The sequence below is a fragment of the Podarcis gaigeae genome (assembly GCF_964106915.1).
Source record: "Podarcis gaigeae genome assembly, chromosome: 4".
Lineage (NCBI taxonomy): Eukaryota > Metazoa > Chordata > Lepidosauria > Squamata > Lacertidae > Podarcis > Podarcis gaigeae.
The window spans coordinates 28,897,327-28,922,355 of record NC_139677.1 but is presented as its reverse complement, the minus strand read 5'-3'; the positions used below and the strand labels follow the sequence as shown (position 1 = coordinate 28,922,355).

At 42.5% G+C, this 25,029-nt stretch overlaps 1 protein-coding gene across 5 annotated transcripts in view; it reads right to left on the bottom strand.

Annotated features, from left to right (window-relative positions):
• The window catches only part of ATP11A (ATPase phospholipid transporting 11A), a 104,457-nt gene extending 84,718 nt beyond the window's left edge, over positions 1-19,739 (bottom strand). For 3 of the 5 annotated variants that reach the window (XM_083735230.1, XM_083735228.1, XM_083735226.1), the window contains exon 1: positions 18,799-19,739. In XM_083735230.1, the coding sequence (XP_083591356.1) occupies positions 18,799-18,837 (39 nt within the window). In that variant the 5' untranslated portion in view covers positions 18,838-19,739. The remainder of the gene's footprint in view (positions 1-18,798) is intronic. The other 2 variants (XM_083735229.1, XM_083735227.1) reach the window with 1 other exon arrangement.
• Between the last annotated feature and the right edge of the window lie 5,290 nt (positions 19,740-25,029).

Here is a 25,029-nt window from a genome sequence, read left to right as displayed (position 1 = left end):
GATGATGGGAGCTGTAGTCTTAAAACATCTGGAGGACCAAGTTTGCCTATGCCTGTTATTGCTCTTCAGGAGATGGTCACAAAACCCTCCTCTGCCTAAAACAGGAGTAGTCCTTCTCATCATGGGAGGAAAAGAAGAAGACAGCCTGCCCCAATTCTCACTATCTGGGATTTGGTGACACTCCTTGGTTTCACTCTTACAAAGAGTTCTTTCAGGGTTTTTTTCTGACAATGACATTATTTGTTTCTACTCTGAGCAGATCTGCACCATACATTTAAAACACATGACTTTCCCCCAAAGCATTCTGGGAACCATAGTTTCCCCTTCACAGAGCGACAATTCCCAGCACCCTTTACAATTCCCTGGAGGGCGGATGCTTACTTTAAAAGTATTCTGTGGGTTTGTCCCAAGAAGAAAAAGAGTCATGGACACAAACTTTAAGAGAACTCTTTGTTAGGAGTGAAACCAAGCAGCAAATGCCACAAAATTCCAAAGAATTAGAATCAAGAACCAGAATGACCAGCTGCATCCTAAATTGAAGAAAGATCAAGGGGAATGAAGAATGGATTTAGCCCTTGTGACTTAGCCTATAAAAAAAAACCATTACACCACTCTCAATAGCAGTCTCAGTAGCAAGGGGAGCTTAAAAAAATGAGACTGAAGGAGGTCAAAAGAAGAATTAAAAAACAGACAACTGACATATTGATAGACAAAATGTTCACATAGATGAAACAAAAGAAAGAATGTGATGGTTTGGAAAGGAGGTAGGGATCTGAAGAAGCTTTTTAAAAAAATAAATTGGGAAAACAATAGCAGTGTGAAGGCATTGGGTATGGTTGTCCCGGGCTACTTGTATAGACTGTTGTATATGGTATGTGGGAATGCATATTTTACTTGTACTGTATGTTACATATCTTTCTTGTTTGTCCACTTGGGATTACAGAGTTAACTTGGAAACCTCGCAAATACCCTACTATCAAGGCTGCCCTGACTCAAGGAACTGCCTTGGCAGGATCTGTCAGAGGGAGAGGACGAATGTGAGGTGGGGATGGTTCGAGAAACCCTCCAGGAGACTTCTACAGCCAGCTACTTTGGATGCCCCAGCAGAGAAGGGAGTATCGTGTGAGTCAGCTATCACCCCACCTACTGATAGCAAAGTTGTCTCGGCAGCTGAAGAAGCATGTGACTTACTGGTTGGGCAGTAAGTCAGCTGAGCAGACATAGCCTGGACCGTATATTAGAACTCTGCTTCTAAACTATTGACTGTGTAACCTGTATCTGCCTATGTTTAAACTGTGAGCTGACTTCTTTAGAATAAGCCTTCCGGAATTCTCCACTGAACAGTCCAAGTACTGTGTCTGAGAGTGGGGGCCAGGACAGAGGCAATGAAATTCCATTGTAGATGTAGGAAAGGCCCATGTCTCCTGTTTCAAAGGTTTCAGCCTACTTAGGGACAGAATCTACATCAACAGGTACCAAGGCTAGAGGGAGATAAGGAAAAGCTCTGAAAGTCTGGGAGATGGGCAAACAAAGGGCTACTTCTCAAGAGTAAGATCCTGGTGAGTTTCGGGACTGTTCAGTCCAGTGAAAGGGGCTGGTGTTTTAACCTACTTCAGTTTTCCATTTTATTCCAGTGGGGATAGATTGGATTTCTGTATACTCTGCATATATTTCTTTTAAACTTTTTATTCCACCCCCCCCCAATCTTATTAAACTCTTTGTTTGTTTCTTAAACCTGCACAACACCCTCACACTTCAGAAGCTACAATACAGTGGTACCTCTGGTTACATACTTAATTCCTTCCGAAGGTCCGTTCTTAACCTGAATCTGTTCTTAACCTAAAGCACCACTTTAGCTAATGGGGCCTCCTGCTGCTGCCGCGCCGCCACCGCGTGATTTCTGTTCTCATCCTGAAGCAAAGTTCTTAACCCGAGGTACTATTTCTGGGTTAGCGGAGCCTATAACCTGAAGCATATGTCACCCGAGGTAGCACTGTAACACACTTCTTTAAGAGGCTTAAGGAGAACCCCAGGGAAAGTTGGGAGGCTGACTAGCAAGGAGGAAGCTTTGTGGAAATAATTAACCCCTTGTCTGGTGGCAGCAAGTAGTTTAAGGGGGAAGGGTGGACTGAGGAGAGGGGTACACTCTGTGTGAGCCAGGAATTCCCTTCCTTCAGATGGACCCGGGGTGACTGAGAAGTGGCTGTCAGAAGCAGGTTTAAAGCAAGAAAGGACTGCGCTATGACAAAGATCAAGTGAGGAAGAAAAAAGCAGGACCGTATTTGTTAAGAAGCAAGAGGAAATGACATGAAGAGTCCAAATAGTAGATTTAGCTGAAGAAAGAAGGGAAGAACAGTCAGAGGCAGAAACCAAGGGGAGAGGAAGAAGATGAAAAAGTAAGAGGATTTGGTAGGAAGGAAGAAACAGATCAAAATGCATGAAGTAGTGAACAGGGAGAAATTTTATCAACAAAATATGGGACAATGCTATCTGAATAAATTGAAGGAGGACTGAAGAAAGATGGGTTGGTTTTGTTGTTTTTTTTAAAGTAGCAAATGGATATTGAATACGAGAAGGGTAAGATGAGATACGCAAGCTTGCTTGGCAGAAAATAGGGCAGATGAGTAGGAGGAAAGCATGAATTTATAATGAACAAAACAGGAGAGCAAGATTTGCACCAGAGACATTCAATGGCTCCGATGCAAAAACAAAAGCAGGCCATTAAAAGGAGACAACCAAGGTTGAGGAGAAGGAAAGAAAACAAAAGGACACGGGAGCTGTTTGAAGTATGAGAAAGTGCAGAACAAAAAAAAGCAACGCCGAAAATTCGAGATTGCTAAAGAGATGCTCCCCCTCACATACACCTTAAGGCTCTAAAGGACGCTGATCTTGAAGAAGACTGGAACTCAAACACACCCAATATGCAATATTTCTTCTATGAATGATTGGTCTATTTAATCTCATTTGTAAATAATGTGCCATTGGTTAAAATATGTTTCCCAAAGCACATGAGTCATTCTGGTCAGATATACTTGCACTGTAAGTACTTAAGTCTATTATTGGGAGCGGGGGAGGCAAGCTGAAAGAAAACACTAGTTAGTGCTGCCATTAGGTTGCACAAAAAAGTCTGCTTTCTGGCTGGTTCTGCTTGGGAAGCTATTTGGCTGTTTCAATTATTAGACAAACAACATCTGTGTTTTGGGGAGTAATAGAAACCAGTTTAATGATCTGGAGTGCTAGCAAACAGCATTTAGGGATTTGAGCAGACAGGAGTAATACCACCTCTGTTACATCCTTGTTACCACTTAATCAAAAAGTCAACTTATTTGATGGCTAATGGTGGAAAAAGTGAAGATATAACTTAAAGCCTAGGCCCAAGTTCTTTCCCCTCAAATCCTTCACCACTTTCAGCAAACATGGTTGCATAGCCTATAGACAGCTACTTCCAAAATATACCTGAGCTTTTTTCAAAACTGAATTGGTCACCTCAGTCCAAAGAGGAAATCCAAAAAACAGTTACACCAATTGCTGAGCTTTGATTTTGTCTGCTGGAAGAAAAACAACAATCTAACAGCACCTTAACGATTAATAGATTTGTTCTGCATTGAGCTTTTGTGGACTGTCTACTTCATCATTTGCCAAGTGTGTACAGAGGAACAAAGCATTAAGGAGGCATAAGCAATAAATAGCTATTACCACAAATCTGTGCCACCTCCCACATTCTGGAAGCTATCCTTAAAAGATCACAAGGCTTGCATTTGAAGCTGGTATTTAACACAGTGCTTGAGATTATTACGATGAGACTGGCTTTCTACACAGAAACAATAAAATTATGCATTTATGATGCATAATTATTTCCCTGCGTTTATATTCAAATATAGTACTTAAAAAGCATAAAGAGAAGACTTTTCTATCTATTTAAGATATATCTTGTCAGTATGCAACTTCTAAAAAAAATTTTTTTTAAGAAAATGTTGCTAATTAATTTGAGTAAGAGCTCTCTAGAGCTTTAGCAGAAGTGCATTTCAGAGGATTTCAAAACATCATATCTTAGCAACAATGCAGTGGAAGAACCTAATTGTCCTTAATCCTCTAGTTAAAATAGGTTAGATGAAATCCTCTTTTGAGCAAAGCAGGAAGATTACTCAATGACATCAGGCAACAGAATCGCCACTGCTTTGCAATTTAATTACTCAGCTATTGAGAATGTGAAAAATCCAAAGTTAACCGGCAATAGACTTTGGATAAGATTTAGATAATTGCAAGTGAGGAAAGGCAACTGCATTACTTATACCCTTTGAAGAAGCTAATGCTTACGCCTCAATGTTGGCGGTACAGCCTTCTTAGATCAACATCTGCTGCTTCAAGGCAATATAACCAGCACAGCTAGTCCTAACAGAGAGAACACTGCATACAATCTTGTGAAACTAAGGACAAGGCAAATTCATTCATATTTTCTGATAGAACTAAAAAAAGAAAAAAGAAATACAGATAATAAATGTGTATGCAGCTTAAAATAAACACAGAAACACACTTGTAAGGTAAGCTCTTTAACAATCTATGAAGGCTAGACCACTAAATCAAAGCTTGGATAATCGAGATTAAGATAAGAAACTGGTGTCTGTGCAGTGTAAAGAGAAAAAAGCCTTTGTTTTATCTAATCTACGCTGAATTTGTTGCCATGGCAATTAAAGCAGGAGAGATAACTATTGTTGTGTTATTCTGCCTTCTAGTTCAGGCTGAACTTCAGCTGAGTTTTCACTTGACAATTATAACAATAGAAACATTACAGTTTCCTGTTTCTTTATCATTCGAGGCAATACTTCAACAAAGTAATGTTGAGTAAAAGGTACAAGGCTGCTGCAGGCTGATATACTGGCAATCAAGTGTTGGTGCCTCTGAAATCAACAAGACGTAGGGAGCAATCCTATACACAAGTATCTGGTGCAAATCAAACTGGTGTAAAGTTAAACCAGATCCAAACTCTACTCAGCTACAGCCCTACTGCTGGCTGAGCTGCCCTAACCGTGGCATTGGGAAAACAAGCCTTTAAAATAGTCTTTGACTCTTTTTGCTGGCTTATTTTACACCAGGCTGCCTAGTCAAGTGATGAAGCTGCATGGGTTTAGGATTCCACCGATGTCCCCCCTCTCTGGTCATTAGGTTTCCAGGTTTGTCTGGCCCTCTCTGTGTGGCAGGTAAAGACCTTGAATCTCCATGTGGGTGAGAGTGCCTTTAATCATAATGCTTGAAATTATTAAGGACACTGTACATGCAGCATAAGGGACGCAGGTGGCGCTGTGGGTTAAAGCCTCAGCGCCTAGGACTTGCCGATCGAAAGGTCGGCGGTTCGAATCCCTGCGGCGGGGTGCGCTCCTGCTGCTCGGTCCCAGCGCCTGCCAACCTAGCAGTTCGAAAGCACCTCCGGGTGCAAGTACATAAATAGGGACCGCTTACCAGCGGGAAGGTAAATGGCGTTTCCGTGTGCGGCTCTGGCTCGCCAGAACAGCGATGTCACGCTGGCCACGTGACCTGGAAGTGTCTGCGGACAGCGCTGGCCCCTGGCCTCTTGAGTGAGATGGGCGCACAACCCCAGAGTCTGTCAAGACTGGCCCGTACGGGCAGGGGTACCTTTACCTTTACCTTTACATGCAGCATGCAAGCTTCAGCCCAGCAGGAACTGGCTGCAAATTGTAGCATTGTCTGCCCTTCTCCCTTCCCCTCTCCCAATTAACCTCCATCTCCAATGCCGTAACAATAGGGGCCTCCCCATGACATCACCAAGGGCTGCTCTTAAATCTCAGGTTTGGGCCCTGAACTCGCAGAAGCTGGGATGCTCCTGACCTGGCAAACCTACTGGACATGCCACCAGAACTCCCCTTTTCTCGGGGATTAAAGGTAAAGGGACCCCTGACCATTAGGCCCAGTCGTGGCAGACTCTGGGGTTGGGGCGCTCATCTCGCTGTATTGGCCGAGGGAACTGGCGTACAGCTTCAGGGTCATGTGGCCAGCATGACTAAGCCACTTCTGGCGAACCAGAGCAGCACACAGAAACGCTGTTTACCTTCCCGCCGGAGCGGTACCTATTTCTCTACTTGCACTTTGATGTGCTTTCGAACTGCTAGGTTGGCAGGAGCTGGGACTGAGCAACGGGAGCTCACCCCGTCACAGGGATTCGAACTGCCAACCTTCTGATCGGCAAGTCCTAGGCTCTGTGGTTTAACCCACAGCGCCACCCGCGTCCCTTGCTTTTCAGGGATTATGCTGGCTTAAAATATGCAGGGCTCAGCTCAGCCAACCAGGTACCAGCTGAGCCAAGATAGAGGGGATATGCTGGCGTGTGAGGGAGCTAACCACTCAGCTCAGAGCATCAATAATATTTGAGCTAAAGTCAATATGATAAGATATAATGCCATTATTTTCTCAGTCATTCCTGTTGACTGCAACATGGTTCTGCTCTTTCGTAAAACACACACACAGGAAGCGCCCCCCCCAATAACTATCACAAAATTTCCCTCAAACTTTGATCATATTCATTCTAGTTAAGGACATTTTAGCAGTTCTTGCATTTCTGAATTGTTTTAACTACAATTTGATGTGCTAGTCCACAGCATCTCTTGAGTGTATGCATGCAAGAGAGAAATAAAACCTATAGCATATCTAGAATAAAAGCAAAATCTTATTCTTTCTTTCGCCTTCAAAGTATAAATTACTGGTGCAGGAAAAATAATGACCTGGACATATTTTTACCTCAAATGCAACACTCTAATGTCCCAGCTCCAGAAATATCCCCCCCTTCAAATTTTTCTTAGGTTATAAGCCTGTACAAACTTACCTGAGAGTAAGCCCTATTGAATACAAAGAGACTTACTCTTAACTCCCATCATCTGAATAACATCATCTAGTGCTTATGAGTAAGACATCAATGTAAACATGTTTACATTACAAAGCATTTTTTTAAAAAAAGCTTTGTGTTAAAGTTTTGCAACTTAAAAATTAAATCTAATGAATGTCTCTTTTTAAAAAAAAAAAAAGGTTTGAACATTATAGTATATTTAAGACAAAATGCAGCAGAGCAGCATCTTGCAACCCATAGCAATTGAACTGTAGAATGCATTTGGCTAGGGTTAGAGCTTTCTGTAACTGGCTTATACAGCCACAGTTCCATAACTGCTATAGCCTCTGCACCACCAGTAACAACTTCTCTGGAAGCTACAAACCCTCCTGAACAGTGTGGGATAGCTCAGGGCATAGATATCCACTTGGGCAAGAAGAATTACCCCAAATTGTGGAGTTGTTGCTTAACCAATTGTAAGTTGGTCGTGATTTTTCTTTTTCTTCTAGTTAAGTGTTAACAAACAAAACCCTTGACAGCAGAAGTATTATTTTTGAGACAAGCAGATGGGGTGTTAATTGCACTTTCCCTAAAGCAATATGTGAAAACACTTAATTGGCTCATAATTGGCTTTAACTACCCCAAAAGGGAATCAGAATTAATTCTAGATTTTAAAAAGCGAGTATTTCAGGCATATGTATATTTCCTTTTGTAATCATTATTGTAACAATCTCTATCATCTTTCCCATTCATAGCTGTGTTTTCAAATCACTTCTACTGTACTGGGAAGATAAGTACGCACTTATTATATATTTTTTTACCTTCTTGAAATTTCAAAGTATTCCAGCAAACAGACACTGGGGAGTTTTAGGTCAAAGTAGGATATGGGTGAATTTAAAACAAACACACACCCAAATAAGCTTATTTCGAAGTAAATGCTACTGATAATAAAAAGGACCATTTGCAGGTTAACGTTTAAGATTGGAAAGCAAGAGACCAATTTTTAAACACATGTTACTGATGAATTCTTAAAAGGAACAGATCTCACATGAGATCAAAATGCCTGGCCCCATTATAATACAAAGCATCAGTATGTCAGCAGAACATATCTCCGAAAGACATAGAACATTTCAGAAGCCATGAACTTGTCAAAGGTCTACAACTGCCAAGTCATTCTAAACAGAGAAGAGCCAGCTGTCCTATGCAGGCAGAACAGGCAATTGCCACTGGCTGCAAAGGAGTTTAGTAACCACTTAATGCTGGAACCATCGCATGCTGCAAGGGACATATCTTTCAGACTGCCTGAAACAGCAAACAACTTCATATTTAGACTGCCCCATATTCCGCATACAATGTTTGGTCACAGACTATACTATAGACGGATACAGTCTTTGACATCTATGGCAGAAAATATCAAGTTATATTTTAAAACCAGAACAAAATGTGGATATTAACTCATCACTAACTAGCCCCTGTGTGATGGAATCCCGGCACCTTAGCAAAAAGCAGCTGACCTACCATAAATGAACTTTTCATTGTTAAAACTGTATGCAAAGCAGATATTCACAGTGTTACAGTAGTAGCCCGTTCTACAAAAGGAAAGTTATTGATGAAATTTAATCAGAAATTCCTCCTGGCAATATGAATTAGTAACAACACTAGGAGCATTCTAATATTGACCATCCAATTTAGCACATTTTCCAAATGTCAGCTTGGAGGTAAACATTTGGTCCTTCTGAGCAGAAGTCATTAAATGCCCAAGGCAACTAGCAACTCAGATCCATCTTTCAAGCTGACCTGTAGCACACATGGACCTCACTGGGAACTGGAGAGATTTTTTTTTGTTCTTACCCATGCGAATGTTCAAGTACTGTTTATTTAAGTACTAAAGGAGTACTTTGAAGTATCTTTCCACTCTTAAAGACTCTCAAACTTATCCATGGAAGAACAGAACAAAAGGAAAGGTTCGTGATAAAAGTTTTAACTTAAGATTTGGAAAACCAAACAAAATTGACTGTAGGAGTTCTCGTGCTCAGCTCTCAATACTAACAGGTTATTGTTGACTGAATTAAAGTGGAAGCTACTTTTCAGAAGGAAAAAGTGTGTACTTCACTGCTGCTCCAACACAAAAAGCTCACGGCCAACAACAAAAAATCTCATCCATATATTGCTGCATAAGCCCATTTTCCAACTGCATAATGAAAACAACAAAATAAAAATAAAATAAAATTAGTAGCTATGCTCTGAGTAAAAGTCATTTCCCCCACAAATATCGGTATTTGCATATTTTGCTTTTGAAATTAAGTGCACCTTAGCAAGAATACATTAGCAGTGAAGCATTTTATAAATGATTAAAAGGAAGTCAATTTAGGCTGCAATCCCCACTGAATAAATATTTCCATATATATTAAAGCAAAAGGCTGCAATGAAGACAACATATTCTCCTCCAAAACAAAAACAAAGCCCTGTATTTAAGTAACTGAAGACATATATTTCCCAATCCCGTATAGATCTTGCATAGTAGAACTGTTTTGATCATTCCCCCTTAAAACAACAGTACTGTTTTCTACATTTCTATAACACTTTGAAACTGAGACAGATCTGCCTGCCGTTCTCACATGACTTTCATGGAAGTAGTCTATTGAAGCAGAAGGCAATGTACTCAGATAAGTATTTGCAAGACGCATTATCCAAAATTCTAGAGTCATAGAATTGTAGAGTTGGAAGGGGATCCAAGGGTCATCTAGTCCAACCCCCTGCAATGAGGAATCTTAGCTAAAGCATCCATGACAGTTGGCCATCCAAACTCTGCTTAAAAACCACCAAGGAAGGAGGGAGAGACCACCACCTTCCAAGGGAGACTGTTCCACTGTCAAACAGCTCTTATTGTCAGAAGGTCTTTCCTGATGTTTAGTCAGATGTTTACTCCTGATGTTTAGAGGGATTCAGTTCGTGAAAACCACTGCTTCTTTCTACAACTTGCCACAAACAGAAATTGCCCAATGAGATTAAGCCAGGCCATTTTTGCAAATGTGTTTCACAAATGTATCTTGTCAGCTCTTCTTTGACACTAGGGCCACCCATTAGGGTGGGAAGGGAAACTGTGAATTTGAATTCTGAAAGTCAATGTTACTTTTAGTAGCTTAAATGGTATAGGCATACAGTATTTTTTTTCTAGGCCAAAGTCATTCTGACAATACAAAATCAAATTGTTCTGCAATGACTACTAGTCATTAAAAAATTGCAGAATACTTCCTGCTGACAAAATACTTACTGCTGCACATTTTAAAAAATTGTGCTGCTGCTTTTGCACATTTGAGAAGCAATCAGCAATTGCACCTGGACTGTTTCACTGTGGGATAAATTACATATAAAACAAAACAGGCTTTAGCATATAATAAAGAGCTCCAAAGAGCATTGCAACTGTGCAGAAACATTGGAAATTACATAATAAATATATGCTACTTTTTAAAAAAAAACAACCCAACGCTATTATACTTCAATTTAAAATGTTAAAAGTGAATAATGTAGCTAAATACAACATTATAGCTCCAGTGTCGTAATACAGACATTTTCAAGGAAACTACAATAAATGTTTGTTTTTATTACTTCAAGCGTAGTTAAGTACAAGGAAACAAAAATGTTTTAAATTCAGTATGCACTAGCAGTTTCAGACCAAAATCTTAAGGACAGTTCAAAGACCCATGACCTCCTCATGTAATTTTATACTTTAACTCCACGACCTGAATAATGCATAATATAAAGATCTTCCATTATTTATCATCATCCAAAAACCAGAGTCTAAATTCACATGTTCTGACGTAGTTCCACTGTGTGCAAGTAACTGCTCACCTGAGTGTTATATTCATGCAAACATATGTATGCAACACACAACAGCAGCTCCTGTAAGCAGGGATTTCAATTTACTCTTCACTCATTGAACCTGCCATTGCGTCTTTCATCAAGAATATACATGCTGTCCACAAACCTGCTCCAGAGCGTTGGGTGCAACCCCCAGAACAGATTTGGGGGTACATAGGGGGATCAGAGGGGGAGGGGAACATATCACTGTACAAGCAGAAATCCTTGCACTGACAGAATGTTCACCTTAGCATCAACTATAACCAACTGTTCTTATCTCATGTTGCTCCTATGTTGCTTCAATCACAAGAGCTTCAGTGAGTGCAACAGATGAAGGATAGGAGCTCCTGATGAGTAACCTCAGGAGAAAGTGCTTAGAATTCCAATAAATTGGTTACAGGAGGGGGGGTGAGCACCCTACTGCGTTTCACATCAGCGCTACTGCACCTTCTGACAATTCCAGAATACATTGCTATCTCAGTTGTTATTCTTGTTGCTTGTTTGGTTTTCTGACTCGGCAATCATCATTCCTGAAGTTCATCTGTTCAGCTGTTTTAATTAAGCAGTTTTATACTTCAGCTGACTGATTATATGCTTGTAAAATTATTTCTATGTTATCTTATGCCTATTGTCCTTACGTTAATCAGTGTATTATTGTGGCCAATGGCTGAAACAAACAATGTAATTAATATTCAATTTAAGGGTTTTTTCACCTTTTGTTTTATAAGCCTAGCCAACAACTTTCCCCCACCACAGTCCCCATTAGCTCTTCCCCACGTCCCTCCTTTATTCTATATAACATATTCACATTTTTCCCAACCCAACTGCAGGCAATGAAAAGCAAGGAGGTTATTTACAAACGAACAGCTAGTTAAGAAATTCTGCACTGGATTTTAATCTTTAAAGACACAAGGTCTCCTAAAAACCTTCCCTGTTATACCTCCCACCCAATTTCATGTTAGTGGACACCTGGATGTCCATTTTTATTGACAGCATCTCCTTTCATCCTGCAAACATGGCCAGAGATGCAGAAGAAGGAAGGCTCCTGCTATTGTTGTGTGATTATACCTGCTGCAATACCTGTTAGATTCCCTCTTCCACACAACAACTAAAGGTGCAGCAGCCCTCTGGCCACCCACCCTACAACCTACCCACATCAAAGTCTTAGTAGTTTCTGTGACATTTACTTTCCCCAGCTAACAAACTTTATATTGCCCACTCCTTGCAGGGAATAGAAACATGTCTCTTTTTTTGCCTGTGCTTTATGGCACTAAGGTAAAGGTAAAGGTACCCCTGCCCGTACGGGCCAGTCTTGACAGACTCTGGGGTTGTGCGCCCATCTCACTTAAGAGGCCAGGGGCCAGCGCTGTCCGGAGACACTTCCGGGTCACGTGGCCAGCGTGACATTGCTGCTCTGGCGAGCCAGAGCACTCTTTATAGTGCTTTATGGCACTATGTACACCAATTAACTACAATGGCCATTCTATCTCAAGTTCATCTTTGGAAAGGCCACATGAGCAAGGTAGTTGCATATACTGCATATCACATGTACAGCTTCTAGCAGGTACAGCGCTGTCCCTGTGAATCTACAGAAGTGTCCCAAGCCTTCAGCCTTGCATTTCAGGTTTCTCCAAAGCACATACAAATAGGAGCCTGCAGTTGTAAATTTAGATCATCCTATTACGCTCGCCCTAATGGCATAGTAGCAAACACAGGGATTCAAAAACTAAATATGAAACTGGTGTTTGCAGATACCTGTTCAGCCTTAAAGCACAGGGTGATTTGGAGCAAGTGAATGGACACTTTACAATCCAGGCTATAAAACTGCTGCATTCTATAAGTGTAAGATTACAATACTAAATTCCTTTTCATGTCTAGAACAACCACAGTTTCAAAGATGGCGATAGCTCATGGGTGGAACAGCCCAAGTTCTTTTTCCATAGGACCTCACCCCCATAAAACACAACACAAAGTTTGCATAGTTTTGAAGTCATAGCACCAATTTCTATACACACAGGCTGGAATTCAAAGCTATGCTATGACATACCTTCCATCTGAAAAAGCATTTCACCTTGCCATGCATAACAGTCCTCCCTCTGCTCTTAGAGAGGGGGTTCTCCCAACCGCCTCAAAGCCAATTTCAGGGAGCATGGGGTAAAGAAGGGAAAGCCCTAATGTTCCCTCAAAAGCCCTTGCACAGGGCTTCCGCTGATGGGGCTAGTTAGGTGAATCCCATCCACAGTTATTTTTTTATTGATGAACCTGATCTGCCATCATTAACTGCATTTCATATACTTCTTTCCATTTGGCCCTCTGAAACACTTCCCTATGTAGGCACAATTATTGAATAAGCCCATAGACCTGATCCTGTTACTTGATCTGTTTGGACTGTCTTCAGCTGTTATTCCTTTTTCAGTATTGCAGTTAATGAAGATTAGTATGCATAAGTGCATTCAAGTTCCCTACTCTACACATGCAGGGAAATTTCCTACATGAGACATTATCTACAGACCCTGTTTATACTCCAAGTATTTTCTTTTCTAGTTACTTCTTCTCAACATTTCTTTCCAGGCTAGAGTTTTGCACTTATGCAGAGGAACCTGAGTTCAAATCTCCTTTCAAGCATGAGGCTTACTGGGACCAATCCTTGTCTCTCCACCCAACCTACTGGTACTTTATAGGTTTGCTGCTAGGATAAAATGGAAACGGATCCATCCTTGTTGACTTGGGAGATACAAATGCGGTGCACTGCATTTGCCCATGTTTTTTAAAATAATTTACTTATTTATGAATTGCCTTTTATATCATCTCAGAGAAATTTACATACATTCCATAAAAACAGCCAAAAATAGTTTTACAAAAACAACTAAAGATGGGTTTAAAAACAGAGGATACGTTTTAATCCAACTGGAAAAGCTTGTGAAAAACAAAAAATATCTTCAATGGTTTCTGGAAAATATAAAGAAGTGGGGTGCCTGACTTATCTCCACAGGGATGCTGATCCACAAAACATGGGCAGCCACACTGAAAGAAAGCCCTGCTCTGAGTTACCAGGCCTCTGATATTTTAAGGGCTTGAAGGTGCAACTCTCCTGCAGAAGAGATAAGGCGATCTTTCAAGCCTGAGCTGTACAGGGCCTTATAAGTTAGTATCTGTAGTAATGATTACCCTAGTGTGGTGTAGTGGATAAGAGCGGTAGATTCGTAATCTGGTGAACCGGGTTCGCGTCTCCGCTCCTCCACATGCAGCTGCTGGGTGACCTTGGGCTAGTCACACTTCTCTGAAGTCTCTCAGCCCCACTCACCACACAGAGTGTTTGTTGTGGGGGAGGAAGGGAAAGGAGAAGGTTAGCCGCTTTGAGACTCCTTCTGGTAGTGATAAAGCGGGATATCAAATCCAAACTCCTCTTCTTCTTCTTCTAATGACAAAATTAAACACTGTCTCCAGTTATTATAGGTTGTAGTGAAGACTCCACCTTTTAGCTTGTTCCTGCAGCTACTTTCATTTTCCTACACAGCTGTGTTCATCAATAAACTGACTTTGTCTGGGCTTACAAAGTGAGGAGGACTGCCTTATATTAAATAAGAACATTAACAGCACCAAAACTTTGAACTTGGCTCAGTAACAGATCAGTAGCCAGTTCAAATCCCGCAAACATGGTGTTATATATGCTGGCAGGAGTTTTCTGCCCACAAACAACCTAGCCACAAAGTTCTCTATTTCCTGCCTGTGTTCTCTTCCCAGTTGTCTCTATTGGATTGTAAGATATTTGGAGGCTTGTATCTGTCTACTTTTTCCTACGTAACTTGGTAAGCCAACACATACATTATTTACACAGGCCCATCAGTGTATCGGCTCAATAAATATGCCATTTACCTCATCCTAGTTTTTACTTGGAAAGCTATCTAAAAGGTCTAAACGCCAGCTTGTAAATTTCTTCACAAGCCTTTTTAAATGCTTTTGTTTCTATTTGGTTGCTCTTCTAGGCAACTTATATGATTTTAAGCCCATTTCAATTCACTCAAATATAGGATGGGGCTGAACAGGGTGCAAATCCTTTGGAAATTAAAAGTGCTCAAGTACATAGCTTGCACCACAAAACCTGCAGCATTGTTAAGTTTGGCCACAGCACCTGGAAGCTCATTGAATAGCAGGGCTGGGGAGCCTTGGGCCTGCCAAACATTGATAAACTACAATTCCCATCAGCCCCAGCAAACATGGCCTATGGCTAGGGATTGTGGGAGTTGTAGCTCAGCAAATTCGGGGGGAGGGGGCAAAGGTTCTACACACACCTGGTATACTGAATGAAGTGTGCTCGACTACTGGTGAAAAGCATGTGTGTATGTGTGTGTGTGTGCACGCGCATTAAGATGAAGAATCAGAGGGTTTTCTTTACGATAAGGCTGCGGCACTGTGCATCTTCATAGAAACAAAGAAAGCCTGAGTGTCCCACTGGAGCCTGGGAATTGATCCTGGTGTGTATATGTATATGCATATGCATGTACTGTTGTTGTTGTTTAGTCGTGTCCAACTCTTCGTGACCCCATGGACCAGAGCACGCCAGGCACTCCTGTCTTCCACTGCCTCCCGCAGTTTGGTCAAACTCATGTTGGTAGCTTCGAGAACACTGTCCAACCATCTCGTCCTCTGTTGTTCCCTTTTCCTTGTGCCCTCAATCTTTCCCAACATCAGGGTCTTTTCCAGGGAGTCTTCTCTTCTCATGAGGTGGCCAAAGTATTGGAGCCTCAGCTTCAGGATGTGTCCTTCCGGTGAGCACTCAGGGCTGATTTCCTTCAGAATGGATAGGTTTGATCTTCTTGCAGTCCATGGGACTCTAAAGAGTCTCCTCCACCACCATAATTCAAAAGCTTCAATTCTACGGCGATCAGCCTTCTTTGTGGCCCAGCTCTCACTTCCATACATCACTACTGGGAAAACCATAGCCCTGCCTTACACTGTTTATTATTAAAAACGTGTGTATGATGTCTTTTAAGATTATACCCTTTGTTGTGTTCAGCAAGTCTCTTTTATTTCCACCTCGCACTCAAGTGTGCAGGGTATGTGTGTTTATGTGTGGATGCTAGCCCACCAAGAAAACGTTTCTACTTGCCTGATTGTGGGTGGGAGATAGATATGGCAGCATGTTATTATCCTTATCTGTGACGACAGAGGATTGTGGAAGTGGTTGTTTTGTAAGAAGAGGGCAAATTGGCGAGCATTAACGCATATTCAGAGCTACAGCAAATCTACAGGAGTGCTCAGCCTGCAGAGATGCTGTAATGGGTGAACAACTCAGCTTCCCAATAATCTCATATCTGGCCCTTATGTTGTCAAGATACACTGGGCAGTGTATGGGCAGCACCTGCTTAACAGAGGCAATTTTAGGGTAGCGAGACCGTTTCAGCCACCCTGGGTACCGCACTGCAGGGGGCACCAGAACAACGCTGTGGATTGTGGAATGAAGCACGAGAGGTGGAGGCCACCAAATGTTAGTCTCGCATAGGACACCACTGAAATTTGAGAGCCCGAAGTTCACCACTGTGCTGACAACCCAGAAGCCAAAAGAATGCCTGAATAAGATTTACAATGGTTCAGAAATCCTTTTACCAGTCACGGAAGTGGTAAAACTAGAATAAAATTTACCCCAAACAGTAACAAATTATGGGTTGTAGCAAAGGGTAGCACTACTCAGAATAGATCCACTGAAGTTAATAGGCATGACTAACCAAGTTTTATTAATTTCAATGGGTCCTCTCCAAGTATATTTATTGGCATTGTTTCCGTTGTTTATACACTTAAGACTTTCTTGGCACAAAATTTCTGTGTCTTTATTTATTTGGAATGGAGTATGCACACAACTTTGCCTGCTCTATAGGCTAGCAACTCAAGAAACAACTGATACGACCACAGCCCTTCCAAAATCCTAAATAATATACAATTAGCTACTTGATGCTCATCTTGACCTACCACATTACCATTCTTCAGCATTTCCAAACAAAGTAAATAACAAAGCAGTCCTGCAAATGTGTGCTCAGAAGACCCACTGAACTCAATGGGTAAGCATGCATTGGATTGCGGACTAAAACCAACCAACACACACTATTTTACATGGGTTTCCCTCCACTTTCTTTGATAAGAAGGCACACATTGTATCAGCATGCTCAGGAAAACACAGACAACTAAGCAATGGCTGCCTGCTGGAGACAATAATGTATAATATGCCTCAAGGGCTTTTTGTTCTGACCTCAGCGCAAATCATGAGACTATCAGACTCATGACGGATCACTTACTGGAAAGCTTCAGAAAGAAGGGGAGCTTGTAAACAGACAGGCTCCAGAGCCTTATTACATATACGAGCATCATAAAATGTGCATATCTGTCAATCTGTTTACATTGTGGTTTTTCAAAAGGTTGACTGTAGCAAGAGGTTCTCTCTCTCTCTCCACAGGACTCCTAATGAAGTACAGGATCAAATACAAACTGGCACCCCATTTCTACAATGCTTACCATTGGCTTTCAGCTGAACTACATCCATACACACCTCAAACCAAACATATTTACCATATTTTCCTGACTATAAGATGCCCCCATGTATGAGACGCCCTCTATTTTTGGGAACTCAGATTTAAGAAAATCCACCCTCGGCACTATCTGTGTATAAGATGCCCCCTAATTTTTGACATTAATTTTTAGGGGGGAAACCTAGTCTTATAACGGATAAAATATGGTAATTGGAAGTAACTTCAGTTACTGTAGGCAGTCAATTTTCTGAAAGTAAACTCCACTGGAGTATATGATGCAAGTAGTATTTAGGATTAGTGCGATGGTTTAGTGCAGCTATCCAACCAATTGTCATCTGTTGCTGACCTTCAGAGGCAACTGTTAAGAACCATTTTCTTAATTCGATTTAAAGAGGCTTAAGAAAGCGCTGGCAACACATGTCAATTAATTTTGAGTGTTGCTGGCCTATTAGCTTTCCCCAAGTATGAATTACAGCAAGCTGGACTGAAATGTTCATGGCCACACACTGCCCGGCCAAGCAGAAGGGTAATCTACTGTTATTTGATCAGTTCCAAATAGTTTTCAGCCTCCAGTTGCCAAGAGAAGGAAGCTGTGCTGCCAGCAGTGAAATTTTTTTTAAAATTGCCTTTATTAGAGATTTTCTTGGGTTGCAAAAGTACATACAGCATCTCTATTTTCAGATCATAAGGTTCTTTCTACAGATCCCAGTTATATTATTTGTAAGACTTTAATGCTGTATAAAGCATAATTTTAAAAAAGTAAATTAGAAAGTTGAAAAAGAGATGATGGTTGTGCCTATGCTTGTTTACACAAAAGCAGTGCTCATTTTCCTACTCATTTTGTAATACTGCCCCTCAATGAGGCCAAATTTAGATTCACAAAATGTTTAGGGGCATGTGTACCCCTGCGTCCCCCCAGAAAAAAAACACTGCACAAAGTAATCCTATTACATGTAACTTGGTAGTAAGCAATGAGTGCAAGGAGTGGGATTTACTGCCAAAAAAATGCACATAGAACCAGGCTGCAAAACAGTGATCCCAAACCCATTTATTTAGGTTTAAGCCATGCCCAGCATCAGGCTGCAGGTAAGCCAGCGCCACTGAGCCTTCCAGGTAAATGTGTTTTAAAAGCAGGTGGGAGGCCGATTTCCTAAATTCACCTATTTAGAAGCAAACTGCACTCAAGTGTAATAGGACTATCAACCGTAGATCAGGCACAACATCTATGAATGGGAAGGAGGAGACGCATCATCGAGGGCTTCAACCCTTCCTTTTTATCTCTAGGAAAATCTAAGGGGAGCGGCGGATCATTTGTCTCCGGGGATCAACATTTCACAGACAGAAAGATGAAGCGAGGAGGGACGCGCTGGGTTTTGCTCCCTTCGGGTCTGCGATGCCCTGAAATTAAAGAAAGCGACATCTTCGCTCGGCTCGGGTGCCAGCGCGCCATGCCTGCGCGCAAGGGAGCGCTTCCACGCTATGAGCAAAAGCCAGGCAAGATTTCCCATTTTTTTGCTTTGGCGCGCTCGGCAGGACGCCTTGGCAACGGCAAGCAGCGCCGACCCCTGCCCGGATACTCACGTATCTATTAATAAGAGTCCTGAGGCGGCTGCAATCCATGGCGAGGCGACGGGCAGCTGCTCAGGCGGCTCTCAGCCTCCTCCTGCGCCGCCGCCGCCGCCGCCGCCGCCTGCTCCTTCTGCTACAGGCGGGAGACTCCAGCCAGGGGGAGCTTCTCTCTCTGCCTCTCGGTCGCCGCCGCCGCTCTGCTACTTCCTACATCCACCACCACGCCGGGGTTTCTGTCTCATGGCAGCCGCGGCCACATCCCTGCCCTGCCTTGACCTGCCGGGGATTCTTGGCGGGCGATTCTTCCGCTCAGTCATGCGTGCGCCAGGCTGGGGCGCCTCGCTTGCCTCTGCCCATGTGCGCTCAGCTAGCCAGCCAGCCAGCCGTCCCCGGCAGCTCGCTCCGAAAAGGCGGCGGTGGAGGAGGAGGAGGAGCAAGAGGATTATGGGGGGGAACAAAAGGCAACTTTGCTCGGAGACTTGCGAAGGCCAGGTCCCCCCCGCGCTTCAGTGCTTCAGGAAACTTGGCCCCTAAGCCCGGCTGCTGCCCGCGCAATGGCTCTCCGTGTGGCGAGCTCCCCGAGAGCCTCGGGTTCTTCTCACTCGCGCTTTGATCTTTCCCTTGCTTAGCCAGTCAGCTCACGTCATACGGTGCGGGCGAGCATGCGCGCTCCGAACTTGTCCAATACAACAACACACACCCCTTTACGCCTCCCTCCCCTCTCTCTTTGTAAAATATGTATTTTGCACACGGGCGCGCTCAACGTTGAGCGCATTACCTGAAGCTTGAGCCTGGGCTTCGCTCCGTACAGAAGTCACCAGGCCAAGCAAAAATTAAAAAAAGGTGGAGAGGCGAGAAGGAATGGATGAGCTGTTCCACATCCGCCGGTATGTGTGTGGGTGTGTTGCAATAAATGGAGAGCATAAAAAGCCTTTTTATGCCCTGTGTCTTCTACAAGGAAGCTGTGAGAGCTGCTTTTTGTTTTGTTGGCTCGGCCAGTGGGGGCGTTTAGTGGGGGCCCAGAAACAATCCCCGCAACAACTTCCGTCCAAACTGCCACTCCAGGAATGTACCGTATTTTTCGCTCTATAAGACGCACCAGACCACAAGACGCACCTAGTTTTTGGAGGAGGAAAACAAGAAAAAAAATAATCTGAATCTCAGAAGCCAGAACAGCAAGAGGGATCGCTGAGCAGTGAAAGCAGCAATCCCTCTTGCTGTTCTGGCTTCTGTGATAGCTGCACAGCCTGCATTCGCTCCATAAGACGCACACACATTTCCCCTTACTTTTTAGGAGGGAAAAAGTGAGTCTTATAGAGCAAAAAAATACAGTATATGCGCTGATGGTAGGGGGAATTATGCACAGAAGACGAGAAAGGCTTCATGTGCTGCAGCTCTGAGAAAATGGCCAGGGAAGCGTGGCTAAAAAGAAGGGGACCTGCTGTCAACAGGCCGTTTCCGTTTGTTTCCTGAGATCACTCCCCTCGCCCCCACAAAGGTAGCAGTAGCTAGGTGATGGCTGCCTAGGTTGCAGCTGGAGCCCCTGGGGGGAGCATCAGAGGTGAGGTGCTGCTAGAAAGCTTTTGAGCCTCCTGGGAACTCCAGCGCAGAGAAGACTGTCTTGGCGGCCTTGTAGGGGAAAACATCATGCATCAGCCACAATGAGAAAGGAATCTTAATTTTCCTCTAGAGCAGGAGAGCAGCTGGTTTACTACAGTGGTACCTCGGGTTACATACGCTTCAGGTTATATATGCTTCAGGTTACATACTCTGCTAACCCAGAAATAGTGCTTCAGGTTAAGAACTTTACTTCAGGATAAGAACAGAAATTGTGCTCTGGCGGCGCGGCAGCAGCAGGAGGCCCCGTTAGCTAAAGTGGTGCTTCAGGTTAAGAACAGTTTCAGGTTAAGTACAGACCTCCAGAACGAATTAAGTACTTAACCCGAGGTACCACTGTACTTGAATATTTCTCCCTTCTTCTCTCAGAGAGTCCTCACAATAACAACACACAGCTTCAGACATCTACATTAACCAGAAGGGAAGGAAGGGCATTTTTTAAAGAGGATGTGGTGGTGAATGACTCAGGTACCCAGCATTTCTTCTGAAGAGGCACTGTGCTGGCTGTGGTGCAAAACCTGAAAGTGCCCTGAACCATAGTGGTCGTTCCCACTATCTGAGAAACGCTATTCTAGAAGCTTGTCCCTCAAACTTCTGTGGGTATACTCAAATGTTTCCCAGGGTTTCTACTTGTTTTGCTGGGGCAAAGATTAGGGACCTGTTACATACAGCAGATGGGAAAGAGGACTGGTGAGAGGTGCAATGCCTTGGGATGTCTGAAGGCACATTATTTCTGGAAGTGGATCCACCAACTGTGGTAATAAGGACAAATAAGAACCTCCATTTTTGTAAACAAACATGGGCTTTCATAAGCATCTGCTTAGCCTCCTTTCACTTCTCGAACCACTGCTTTTATGTCCCATTCCGGCTGCCATTGCACCCTCCACATCTGCAATTTTAATTTTAAGAAATCAATACACTTTCAGTATAAATAATAGGAAGATGGGGTAAGGGAGTTTTCAGAAACGGTCCTGGAATCTACCAGCCTTTCAGGATGAATGGGTTGTCTTTCAGAGCCTATAGCATTTGCCCTGTTATGTACTGAGTTGAATAGGATCCAAAATGCAGCAGTCTGATTGGTCCTAGAACAATAGGATCCAGAATGCAGCTGTCTGATTGGTCCACAGGAGCCACCCAATCCAGCTCCAGGTGGAAGTGAATCCACAACCTGATTGGCCTACAGGAGAATCCTGGAATTAGCCAATCACGTGGGGCCCATTGTGTAAATAATGTATATAAAGCAGACATTCTGGGGGAACTTCCATTCCTCCTCACCACTATGAACTGAATAAAGAGCATGAAATCCACTCTCGACTCCGAGTATATTTCATACCCCATATGAGTAAACAATTGTACTTGAAGGCATAGGTGGGTTTATTGATCTGTGTGTGGGTTTTATCTTTTTGCTAGGATTTTAAACCAGAGTAATGTCAATTTATACACACTTCATAGGCAATTGGATTGACTGGTTTCTCAAAAAGGTTTTTTATTTTTATCCTGGCTGTTTATTTCTATAAATTTAAGCGATTCATGACAAAAGATTCCCTAAATGTTCTCTGTTATGAGAAACCACAACGTTTTGCTTTAATTGAACAAATTTATCAAATGCAAGTCTGTTAATTGATTCAAAAACTTTCAGTCACTTGGCAGTACTAATAAACAATTATATAAAAACGCAAATGCCACCACTTGCCCAGTAGATTACACCACAAGATGCTACAGTGGAACTATATGGCAAGCTGATGCATGAATCAACTCTCCAATCCAGATATTCATGATGAAAAAGGACACTCAAGCTACCATGCACATGGTACAAAACAAACACTTTCTCAGCAAACATATTGGAAAAAGTGGTTTGGTTTCAAAGGATTAACCGTGAAAATAAACAGTGTGTGGATACATATTACTAATAATATCACTGTATCGCACAGAGCTGCTTGATTGCCAAAGAAAGGCAGCACAGAGGAAGTCATGTGGAAATATAAGTCACTGACTTGTCTTCCTTCAGTTTATGTAAATACTGTTGTGTACAAACCATTCTCAGAGCAGTGAGAGACTCCAGGAGTTTCAGCCAGGGTTCGGATTGCTTGGAATGAAGGTCAATAGAGACAGTGGTGTCTTTAGGGCATGTGGTTTTAATTACACATATATGCAACCTGAGCATAGGATGGAAGAGCTCACAGCATTAATACCCTAACAGATATTTCCTCCTTGTTAGGCATCCATGGAAATCCCAAGCCACAGCTTCTGGTCCAGCGCAGAGTAAGACAATTCTCTGTGTCTCCAGCTGAACACAGGAAAAATGTGAAGGAGTATGAAAAGCGTGCCTCTGAACATGTGCACATTCACAGCCATGATTTCAAAATCAGAATTATTAGATTCCCCCCCCTCCCAACTCTGCTGCCAACCAACCTCACCATAACAGTTTTTGTCATTTCTATTTGGATCTAGAGACTCACACTGACAATGTTGATGCACTTGTGATTTGCCTGAGCTGCCTTAGGTTTCAGAAGGGGCTGAAAGCAAGTTGACCCCTCCGGTGAAGTGTTAAACCCCAACGGAATCAGTCCTGAAAAACCCAGTTTGATGGGCAAGTTGTATAAGTCATGATTGGCTGAGTCTTCTTCATACATGCTCAGTGCTGTGGTAGTTTAATTTCTTTTTGTTGTTGCTGCTGCTGTTGCAAATCTGCTTCCCCACCACCACCTACAGTACTCAGAAGCCTGATCCTTTCACATTTACTCAGGAAGAATCCTCGCTGAGTATAGGAAGCAGAAATGCATCTTCTTTCTGCTCCAGACAATTACTTCCCCTTTGTCATTCAGTGACTTGATTCAATGTAATGCAATGCATTTTAGAAATGCATCTTCAGGGCTTATATGACTTCAGCATTCCAGCCAGTAACAACAGATCCTCAAATATAACAATCTAAAAACCGAGAGAGATTTTTGCCTCTCAGAAATACCTTTAGAATCCCTTCTATTTTCAGGGCATCTGTCTACTATGCAGATGCATCCATATACAGATGTCACAACATTCTAATTCTCTTTTACATCAGGGACAAATAAAGCTTTTGGGGTTCTAACCACCACCTGAAGGTGTTAATGGGCTGGATTGTGGCTAACAAACTGAAGTTCAAACAGATAAGAATCTGATAACATTGATAGTCTTTACTTGGACTTTGTTATTTTAACCCATGTGCAACTGTACTCATCCTACCTGCCTATTTTATAGTTTTGTGTTTTTTTGTTTGTTGTTAGAATTGTTCCCTCTGTTTTATATATTTCTAAAATGAGATTGAAGATAACCTTTCCAAAACAAAAAAACAGACAAGAATGAGGAAGATTGAGACCCTTTTCCAGAGTCAATCAGGTTTGGATGGGGTGGGGGGGGAAACATGTTCTCAGTTTGGGAATGCTCTGGAATCAGATTTACATAGAGATAACTAGGTGGCAACAGAGGTCAGAACAGGAGTTCCTCTGCTCAGTTCAAGTAATTACTACTACTACTACTAATAATAATAATAATACCCCACCCATGTGGCTGGGTTTCCCCAGCCACTGTGGGCCGCTTCCAACAGAATATTAAAAACACAATAAAACATCAAACATTAAAAATTTCCCTATACAGGGCTGCCTTCAGATGTCTTCTGAAAGTCAGGTAGTTGTTTATTTCCTTGACATCTGATTGGAGGGTGTTCCACAGGACGGGTGCCACTACCAAGAAGGCCCTCTGCCTGGTTGCTGTGCCCGTTGCACACATACCTGAGAAAGTAAGACATGGCTACATTAAGACATTTCTTAGTTACATCAGTCCTGGGTTACTGGAATGCAGTCTACATAGTATGAGTGTCCCCACCCAAAAGTCCAGTGCAGGCAGGTAAGGTCTATTACTTGTAACTACAGGTTGTTGACTATTTGCAGTTTATATGGCTGAACCCCTCATGCTATAACATGGTGCCAAAGAGAAGCAATGAGGCAATGAGAAATGTGTTGTTTGTGATTTACTGCATTGCATGGGATTGTACATTTCAAAACTAAAGTCTAACAACTTGATTTATTTCTCCATTTCGCAACGACAGAGTAAGGCACTAGAAGGACAATTTGTCCATTGAACAACAATACTGTCAAATTAAAAACTGAATTTCACACCCTTTACACAGAATCTGTCTTGGATTGATGAACTTGGGGTGGGGGGCGATAAATGCTTGGACAGTGTTCTCAAAGCTACCAACATGAGTTTGACCAACTGCGGGAAGACAGGAGTGCCTGGCGTGCTCTGGTCCATGGGATCACGAGAGTTGGACACGACTAAATGACTAAACAACAACAACGAATGCTTGTCTGTACATAACATAAAGGAGAATAATACACAAAGTGGGTCATTCTTTAAACAAAATCTGGAATCCTTGAAGGTCTTGGCCAAATCAGTCAATAACATCTTCTACAAATTTGTTCTTGGAGTAGTTCTTCAACTTTTCTTTATGGGCAACGAACAAACACAAGCCAGGCAATTGATCTCCACTCACTGTCAAATGTAGCCATGTTTTTACCCAGCACAAAGTGCTGAAGGGCTGTTTACTTGTGCATGTTGTAACTGGGAGGGAAAGTGCTCTAAAGATGGCTA